The sequence below is a fragment of the Phodopus roborovskii genome, unplaced genomic scaffold, assembly GCF_943737965.1.
Source record: "Phodopus roborovskii unplaced genomic scaffold, PHOROB, whole genome shotgun sequence".
Taxonomy (NCBI): Eukaryota; Metazoa; Chordata; class Mammalia; order Rodentia; family Cricetidae; genus Phodopus; species Phodopus roborovskii.
Window position 1 is genome coordinate 12941719 of NW_026126636.1, and position 10591 is coordinate 12952309.

The following is a 10591-nucleotide window of genomic DNA, read 5'->3' on the forward strand; positions in this document are numbered from 1 at the left end:
CTGGTTAAGTACCCGAGGGTGTACTTGAACTCCAAGTTCAATGGTCTTAGACTTCAGAGTGCAAACTTTAGAGATTTAGAGGGTAATTATATGGGATCATATATTATGTGAATTATTATATAGATTTTATATAAATTTTGTAGAGATGAAGAGGGTAATTGCATGGGATTATATATCATTTACACATGTTATGTAGATACTATACATTATGTAGAGATTTGGTGTGTAAATATATGGGATTTTTTTTTTAAAAAAAGGAATAGTCATTTCTTTAGGTTTTATACCATGCTCACTTTTTGATAGTCTAAGAAGAAGTATGAAGCAATAATTATCATTTTTATTAACCAAATCCCAAAGTTTTTACAGAGAAACAAGCATGGTAACAATCATTCATGCCTCAAATATCGAGAAAAGGTAATTACATTAAAGTTGTCATGTCCTGGAGGCGACTACAACCTCAGAGACCATAGTTAGACCATCTGCTTTCTTTGTCCAAAAGACAGAGCAGAAATGAGGGACACAAATATTGTTGACACTGAACACAATGGGGCTGAGTGCTGGGAAGCCCAGTGACAGCAGAACAGAGGTGTTCAGTAGCCAATGGCTTGGGTTCACAGTCTGAGTTAGCCAAAGTGATAACATGGAAGCTACAGAGTAAAAGGAGAGAAACATGGTCACCAGGATCAGGATGGTTCGTGTGGCTCTGTCCTCATGGGAAGGCCTTGGGGAGAGGCTGTGGCTATGGATGTGCTGGACTCGATGCTTGTGCTTACGAAGGACAAGGATCATGGAGCCACTGGCCCAGGCCATGATGACCAGACACGTAATATCACTTAGGGATAAAATCACTGCTTTTAGTAAGAAAGTTAATTTCTCAGGCATAGTTGAGGAACAGTATCTGTAGAATCCTTTAGCACTCAGGTTTTTGCTATTTTGGGGGACAGTTTTAGTCATGGAAACAGGGATGTTGAGCACAAGCTGTGGGATCCAGCAAAGGAAACAGCAGGTGCCAATGCACTTTGGGGATCTAATTCTGAGGTTTAGCCACCCACAAGTGTTGGGGTGAAGCTTAATGGCCTGAAAGCCACTGAGGAGGGAGGTGGTGCTGAGGGAGACCCCTCTGGCCACTCTGTGTATGTAGAAAATAACTTTGCACCCAGACTCCTCCAGGAAAAATGTCAACCCAAAAGTGGCCACTGTCTGAGGGATACCTTTGGAGAAAAGAACCAGATTGTTACATATGACCAGCTGACTGAGAATCAAGCTTGTGGGTCTCACCACTTGTTCAGTGAACAGTGGAAAGGTATACAGACGAAACAGGAAGGAATTGGCTAGGATTCCAGCAGTGGTCTGAATGAGGAACATCATCCCCCAGTTTAGGTTAATGGAAATCTGTGCATCCATCTCTAGAAGGTTCTGGAAATTTTCTTTATTTGATTCAGAGAAATTACTTGTGGGTATCTGAATGAGAAACGTCCTCTATAGAATATGGTATCTGTAAAGTTCCTCCCAATTGGTGATGCTGCTTGAGAAGCTTATATAATCTTTGGGAGGTGCATCCTTACTCCATCACTAGGAGGGAAGGAGCCAACTTTGACTGTGGAGAGCCTGGTTCCACTTGCTGTTCTCTCTCTTCTTCCTGTGTGCATGAACATGTGATCAACCATTTTCCTTCTCCTCCCTCCATGCTTTTCTGACTTCTGCCCCAACTCCACCCTCCATCCCATGACAAACTCTTTTCCTCTCCACCCAAAAGACTAAATAAACACTTTTCTCTTCTAAATTACATCTAATCCTGATATTTTATCACAGCCACAGAAAAGCAACTGGTGTGTTTTCTTAATATAACTATAAATATCTTTTATCACAAAACACATTCTACATGTGAATTAAGAACACATCATTTGGGGGGGGGTGGTCTCTAGAGATGGTTCAGATGTTAAGAGTACTGGCTGCTCTTTCTGAGGTCCTGAGTTCAATTTCTAGTGGTCACAAGGTGGCTCACAACTATTTACAATGAGATCTGGTTCCCTCTTCTGGTGTGCAGACATCATGCAAGCAGAACACTGTATACATAATAAATAAATCTCTATTTTTGAAAAAGAACATCGTTTATTAATGCACAGGAAATGCTTACAGCATTATTGATAGCCACAGAAGCTGGAAGCTCTCCACCACAGTCACTGAAAGATTGACTGAGCTGGCCTCGCCTTGATGAGGAAGTCCTTTGTGTTGCTACCTTTTGAGGAAACACCATTATGTACAAAACAGAGGAATCATAGATTGCAAGTATGCACCTCTATTCATGTATCTTTAAAATGTCAGAATAAACTGTTGTCTGTACAATTAGTTCTTGTAGGGGACCGGACAGGTGGCTAGGAAGTTAAGAGAAATGACTGATGTTGCAGAGGATCTGATTTGATTTTCAGTATCTGCATGGTGGCTCGCAACTGCCTGCAACTCCAGTTCCAGGGAATCTCTATCTCTATAGGCTCCTGAAAACACGTGGTGCACATAAACTGATGCAGGTAAACTTGCATCACTCAAATAAAAATAAATAATTTTAAATAAAAGCATCCCACGTGTGAGCCTGTAACAATGCAAAGGAGACAACACAAAGCTTGGTCACCACAGCCTATCTTAATTCTTGTTTAGATTAGATTGGTGGGGGGCTGGTGAGATGGCTCAGCAGGCAGTGTCTTATTGCCAAGCCTAATATACATGGTTTATCCTATGGGATCTAAATAGTGGAAAAACAGAACAAATTCCTTTAAGTTTTCTTCTGAACTCCACATACAAAACATGAACACAAATGAATTTAAAATGTAAAAGTGGGCTGGAGTGATTGTTCAGTGGTTAAGAGCACTCAGTCAGAGGATGCAGGGTCAGTTTCCAGCACCCACCTTAGGCAGCTCACAACCTCCTCTTACTCCAGCTCCCAGGGGTCCAATACACTCTTCTGGATTTTATAGGCATTGCACTTACTTATCCAAATTCACAGATAGATGCACAAAAATGTACCAAACAAAAATGTTAAGAAATAAATATATTAAAATGCAAAATATGTATGTTTTTTAAACAAATATAATTCTAAATTTTATATAAAACATAGCTCATAAACCTAAAGGTCAACCTTAAAAAATGGCCAGCAAGCCATAGTGGAGAGTACCTTTAATCCTACCACTCAGAAGGCAGAGACTAGTGAATCTCTGTGATGAAGGCTAGCCTGGGCCAAACACCACCTTGTGGCTATTCAAGGTTATACAGTGAGTCCCTGTCTCAAACCAAATGAACAAGCAAAGCAACATACTCTCCTCACCAAAGAAAAAATGATAGAAAAAAATCACCTAAAATGTAATGTTTTCCTCAAATTCACCTTCATCAAAAGAAGACTGAAAGAGGCCATGGAGTTGAAGGAGAGTGATGACAGTACATAGGATGGTTGGGAGGGAGAAAAGGCTTAGGAGAAATGCTGTGATTCAATTACAATCACAAAAATAACTGTAGTTAGAGATGAAGGAGATAGGTCAGCAGTTAAGAGCACTGTTGTACCTTTGGAGGTAACTTCAGGTCCCTGTAATCAAACAGTGGGTTACAACTGTTCAGAGCTCTAGTTACAAAGGAGCCAATGACCTCTTCTGATACCCAGCACATACATGTTACACAGACACACATGCAGGCAAAACACTAACACACACAAAATAGAATCAACAACTCCAAATAACTTTACAAATAGAATTTTTGTAAGAAATTTTCATGTGTTTAAAAATTACTGCTGTAACCTAGCCACAGAAAGACAAGCCTGGTATGTACTCATTCATATATGGGTATTAGACATAGAGCTAAGGGCTACCAGTCTACAATCCACAGCACCAGAGAAACTAGGAAATAAGGAGGACCCTAAGAGAGAAACACATGGTCCCCCAAAGAAGGGGAAAGGGACAAGAGCTCATGAGCACATTGGGAGCATGGGGGGCAGGGTAGGAAAAAGAGAAGAGGGGAGAAGGAGGGTGGGGGAACTTGAGGGATCAGAAAGACTAAGTTGCGGGGGGGGGGATAGAGGAGAGCAAGAAAAGAGACATCTTAATAGAGGGAGCCAATATAGGTTTAAAGAGAAATCTGGCACCAGGGAAATGTTCAGATGACCCCAACTAAGAATCTAGGTAATAATGGAGAGACCGCCTTTGATGCCCTTTCCCTATAATGAGATTGATGACTACCTTAATAGCCATCCTAGAGCCTTCATCTGGTAGCTGATGGAAGCAGAAGAAAGCACCCACAGCTAAGCACTGAGTCATACTCGTGGAATCCAGTTGTAGACAGGGAGGAGGAATGAGCAAAGGAGTCAAGACCATAGTGGAGAAACCTACAGAAACAGCTGACCTGACCTAGTGAGAGCACAGGGACCCCAGTTGTAAAGCTGGGGGACCAGCATTGGGTCGAGTGAAGCCCTCTGAATGTGGGTGCCAGTTAGGAGGCCTGAGCAGTCTATGGGACCTGTGACAGTGGAACGAGTATTTACCCCTAATGCACAAATGGACTTTGGGAGCCCATTCCCTATGGAGGGATACATGGAGGAGGGCCTAGGCCCTCTCACAAATGTTGTGACAGACTTTGATGATCCCCCATGGAAAGCCTCACTATCCTTGGGGAGAGGGTGGAGGGTAGGTTGAGGGGGCTTAGTGGGGGAGATGGGAGGGAGATGGAATGGGGGCATTGATATGTAAAATAAGATTGTTTCTAAATAAAACATAAAAAACAATTACTGCTATTAGCTGGGCAGTGGTGACTTACACCTTTAATCCCAGCACTCGGGAGGCAGAGACAGGCAGATCTCTGTGAGTTTGACAAAGGCCAGCCTAGTCTACAAAGTGAATTCCAGGAAAGGCTCCACGACTATGGAGAAACCATGTCTTGAAAAAAAAAGTTGTTCCTATTATACTAATAACTTGTATAACAGTCATTAGGTTTTGGAAAATACTACAATCTAGATAAGGGATGCAGGAGATAAAGTAGGAAATGCTCAAAATAAAATATGTTAGTAACAGAAATTCTTAAATGGCTATGCATGTATCTCAGTGGTAGAATATTTATCCAGCATGCACAAGACTCCAAGATCAACTTCTGGCATTGCAAAAAAATATTTTGCATAACTGAAACAAAAGATTATTTCCAGTGTTACAGACAATGGGGGCAAAGGGGAAGATGAGAAAGAAAAGGACACTCAAGTGTGTACACACAGATTTTGTCACGATGTCCTGAGGAATGAAAAGTGGGCACTAAAGTAACACACCGACATGAGACACTAGCTCAATCCTGGACCTGCTAAGATCCCAGGTCCCCAAGTCATTTAATAGCTGCAGTTATTCACAAACCTCTTCCTCCTTTTCTGTGTGAAAATGTTCCCTGTGGAGACACAAGCAAGGAATAAGCTGGACACATCTTACTTCTAGAACAAAGACAGGAAAGTGCTCCTTCTCAGGTCTGCTGGTTGGGAGCAGACTCTGTTTCTACTGCCTGAACACTGGATTGGGTGACAGCCTTGGAAACACACTGGACAGGAGAGAAGGGCACAGGAGAAGTAGAGCTATCAAGGCACTGCCATTGTAGTGTATCTAAGGACTGTAATTCTTCCTGACCCAGAATCCTAGTAATGTCTTATTCAATTTTTAATGACATTTCCATCATATTTATGAAAGGGTACATAAAAAGAATTTAATGATAATAAGATTCATCCTGCTACTAAAGGTCAGTAAGAAAGGGAGAATGTATAGTTGTGTGGGTCTTATAGTAAACACTCAGAGGTATGTTCACAGATCCAACTGAACACAGTATGCTACCACAAATGTTTTAGTTGTTCTAACTAGCCATGCACACATGTGGGCTAAAATAAGTGAATCATATGAGCCCATGAGTTCCTGGTCAGTTCTGGACAGCATTCCTAAAATTTGTGTCAAAAAATCATGTGGTTTTACATCGCATTTCTTAAGATATTTCCAGAGAAAGAATCTATCAGAAAAGAAGGGACAACTTACCTAGTATGTTCGCTGGGGCAGTAGCAGCCTCGGCCACACTCAGAGAGTGTGCACAGGAGGGCATTTCATCCCTGAGATAAAGGCTTGGCGCACAGGGAAGTCATCCTGCTGGGAGGTGATTATCATTTCACCCTTTAGTGCAGTGACAGTGTCTGCATGGAGATGAGTCATCTCATTAAAACACCTGCACCGTGTTCAAATCCCTGAAAGTGATTAGAGTTATTAGGGACAGATCAGGGTGGTTCAAGGGGGTTGCCTAGGAAAACACCACCTGAGATGGCTGAAAACACCAGGTAAAAAGGATAAGGGAGACAGGGCATTGTGGTCTAAGAAGTGAGAATTAGTTTGGCTGTGTATCTTGTCAACTTGAGGACTTTACTTCTTGTGTGATTATTTTTTTTTATGCATATAGAGTATTTTTTATTTAATTTTATATAACAAAGTCCAATTAAATGAAAACAAACATTTATACACAATATTTGGGAATTTGGGCGTCGTTCTTTCCAAACTACTTCCTGCTGGTAAGGGGCGCTGTCTTGGGGGATTCGAAGAAGATTCAGAAATCCTGGCTGTAGTCTGTAGGGCTGTTTTGTCCAGCTGTTTGGAATGTAGGATCAGCTTGAACTCTGTTTCAGGCGGTCTGGTGTGATCAAACCACATTAGTCTGGAAGGAATCCACATCTTTTCATTTTCTGTGTGTGATTATTTTTCAGTCATGGGAAATAGCTAGTAGATGGAAGAGGAGAACAGGTAGATAGGAGTGAGCTTTTGGATATGACAATTGGTCTTAGCCAAAAAGAAAATTGTGGTTTGTCTGTCAGAAGTGAGTTTGGAGAAACGTTTGTTTACAGCTTCTCTGGGCATGATTAGACACCTGATGTGTCTCCTTGTTGTTTTCAGTTTATAAGGCATATCAAGAAAAAGACTGGCACCAGGGATATGGTTCAGCAGGTAAAGCTACTTACCTCCACAAGACAAGAACACACGCACACAAGTTGCACTTTGGACTCTACACATGAGCTGTGGCACACACACACACACACGCACGCACACACACACACACAGTAATTAAAGAAGCAACTAATAAATAAATAATTAAAAGCTGGCAAAGATTCTGACTCTTTTCTTATGGATAGCATAGTCAAGAACATGGACAATGACAAATAATATACAAGGTATTTCATATGTTACAGTAGAGTGAGTGCTTTACTTGGTGGTAATGGGAAGCCTCTTTGAGCAGCAAATATTTCAGGCCAGTAGAGACCCACTGTTCATACACTCAGGAATCGTATTGGAAACCATAAAACACACCCAGAAGACCTGGTACAAACCTGTGCAATCCCTATGCATGCTGTCCCAGTCTGTGAGTTTATTTGAACCTTCATCATGATGATTTAGAGAAACTTGTTTCTTGTGTCCTTCATCCCCTCTGGGTCTTAGATTCTTCCCACTTCTTATGCATGGTTCCCTGAGCCCTGAACAGAAGGATTTGATGAAGACATCACATTTAGGATTGAGTATCCCAAGGTTTCTCATTCTTGATCTAATGTCTGGTCTTTGATCTCTATTTCTTCCCATCTGCTGCAAAGGAAGCTTCTCTGATGATGTCTGACCATGCCATTGATTGATGAGAATAGAAGCATGCCATGAGGGGTAATTTTATTGCTATTTTTTTTTACAACAATAGTAATTGTTTTACTTTAGGTCTCCGGGCTGTAGTGTCTTGTTCTTGATCACCCAAACAGTGTTGGGTACTGGTTCTATATTATAATGTAGACCTTAATTAAAGTCATATATTGATCGATTACTCCCACAGCTTTGTGCTACAATTGTCCTAGCATATCTTAGAGGCAGGACACCATTGCAGATCAATGGGTTAGTGTGGGGTTGATGTTTAGGCTTCTCTTCTGATAGCATGTACAGTACCTTCTTGTACCAAAGATGCTGGAATGTAGGAGTGAGGGCTCTATGTAGGCACTAGTTCAGCTTCTCCATGTTCAATGATTTGTGTGTGGGTTGTCCTCAGCAATATGGCCTTGCTGGCTTTTTATAGAGAGCAGCCCACAGTCTTGGCAACAATCTGGGTTGTTTAAAGATTCTCGTGGCATCCCTTTGGCCAACAATTCAATTAGATGTAACCCAATCCTAGTAGTGGATGCTACATTTGGTGCCAGGAGATGGCCAGTTAGGACTCTGTCTCTTCCATTATTTGGCAACTTCATTAAGCTTACCTTAATATATGTACATATTTTAGGAGGCTTCTACTTATTATGTTTCCACACTACCTTTCAAATCTCCTTAATCTCAGCTGTCTTTCCCCATTTTCCCTCCTTCATCACTCTCTTACTCCCTCCCCCACTTCATCCTCCCTTCTACCTCTATCCATCCATAAGTAAACATTCTATTTCCCTTTCTAATGAGGTCTACATTCACCTACTAGTCCCTTACTCTGCACGAAGCCTCCATGGTGCCACTTGTATTTATAAGTATTCACTGTATTCATAAGACCTTTATCCAATGAGTTGAGGTGAGTTAAGGTACCCATGGTGTCCTCAAAACAATATTAGCTCCCCTACAGCTGACATTTGAAGCAGTTGATGAGGGTGCTAGGAACAAAATCTGGTCTTCTGCAACAGCTGTACTTAATTTCAACTGTTGAGACATGTTACCTTATTAAAAGCCCTATATATAAACAAATTAATGGGCAGATTAGGGATTTAACTTTTTTTCCTTGTGCTGGCTATCAATCTTAGAAATTCACTCATATTAGGAAACACTCTATTACTAACCACACCTCTGATAGTAATAGATATTTTGAAGGGGCATATTTGAGTCACAACAACCCTGTCTTTATCACTGCACAACTTTTAGAGCTCTGTGTACACTCTAATGTCTTCAGTGAATGTAGCCGAGTTACTATACTCATGTCACATAAAGGCCTTCTTCCAGTATGGACTCTTTCATGTTTAATAAACTAGAGTAGTACCTAAAGAGTATCTTACATTCACTGTATTCATGAGGCCTTCCTCCCATGTGATTTCACCAATGACTAGGCAAGGGTAAAGCCCCATTAAAGGTCTTCCCACATTCAGTACATTCATAAGGCCTATCTTCAGTGTGAATCCTTTCATTTATAACAAGAATGGATTTGTTATTAAGTAATTTTCCACATTTATCCCACTCATTAGATCTTACACCACTGTGAATTTTCTGGTGTAAGAAGAGATGGGACCTCCATGTGAAGAATTTCCCATATCTGTTACATTCATAAGGTCATTTCCTAGTATGAATTATCTGGTGTTTAATAAGTGATTATTTTTCCAAACATTAAGTGGACCTCAGGGAGTCCTATGAAAGAGAGAGTAGAAGGAGTCAGACAGAACAAAGACACCACAAGAACATGACCCACAGAATCAACTAACCAGGGTTCATAGGGGCTCACAGAGACTGAAGTGACAATCAGGGAGCCTGCATGTGTATGACCTTGGTCCTTGGTAATTTTGCTGTGGTTATTAGCTTGATGATTTTACAGGACTCCCTAACAGTGGGATTGGGGATATCTCTGCTTTCCCTGCTTTGGGGCACTTTCCCTCATACCGTGTTGCCTTGTTCAGTCTTGGTATAAGAGTATGTGCCTAATCCTATTGTAACTTGTTATGTCATGCTGGGTTGATATTCCTGGGAATCCTGCTCTTGTCTGATGGGAAATGGAGGGGGAATAGATCTGGGGGTGAAGGGAAGTTGGTGTAGGAGCTGGCAGGAGAGGAAGGAGGGAAAACCTGTAGTGGAGTGTAATATATGAGAGAAACAAATTAATAAAAATAATTTAAAAGTAACTGTTTTATACAAAAGATTTCCTACATTCACTACACTCATAAGCCCTTTCACCCATATTAATTCTCCTTTAAAGAGCTCATACTTCCTACTAGGAAATCTTCCATATTCATTACATTGATGAGGTCTTACTCCCATGTGAATTTCTTTGTGGGCAATAAAACTATGCCTTTGCCTGGAGGATTTTATGGATTCTCCATATTCTGAAGTATGAACTCTTGATTAACCACCAAGGCTAGAGATTGTACTGTCAGATTTCTTACATATACTACACTAATGCCATCTTTCCCTGTTAATAGCAACAACATGTTGGCAGCTGAATATTTACATATTCTCCCCAGTTATAATGACTCTTTCATAGTGGAAAAGGCCAGTGCACCCTCAGATGTGCTGTTGTACTTCTTTCCTGTGTGAGTAAACTGTTGCCAGAAAAGTTCTGAGCTGAGGGGGAAGTCCTCCCCAGCCTCTCTGCTAGAAGATAGCTTCTCAGACACCTGGAATCTGCAAGTGTTCAGCAATGAGTCCTTGTCCACCTTGCTTCTGAAGTGCTTTTCTTAAATGTGCTGCCTTTGGTGTTGATGATGATATACAGTGTACTGTAACTGTTTCCCAAATGTTTCATAAATGTGTAGTTCTAGCCCATGATGCTGGATTTTGGCCAAGTACAAAATTTCTCTCGAGACTGAACTACATTTCACATAAAGAGGGCCTCCTAGGAAGAA

The 10591-nt window shown here is 41.1% G+C and overlaps 1 protein-coding gene across 1 annotated transcript; it reads right to left on the reverse strand.

Moving 5' to 3' along the window:
- Positions 1 to 432: 432 nt before the first annotated feature.
- On the reverse strand, positions 433 to 1404 carry LOC127238452 (vomeronasal type-1 receptor 1). The gene has a single exon (XM_051207070.1). It carries the CDS (start codon positions 1402 to 1404, stop codon positions 433 to 435), a length of 972 nt encoding a protein of 323 aa, XP_051063027.1.
- Between the last annotated feature and the right edge of the window lie 9187 nt (positions 1405 to 10591).

Coding starts and splice junctions, on each gene's coding strand:
- LOC127238452 (XM_051207070.1), bottom strand. CDS start 1,404: ATGGATGCACAGATTTCCATTAACCTAAACTGGGGGATGATGTTCCTC.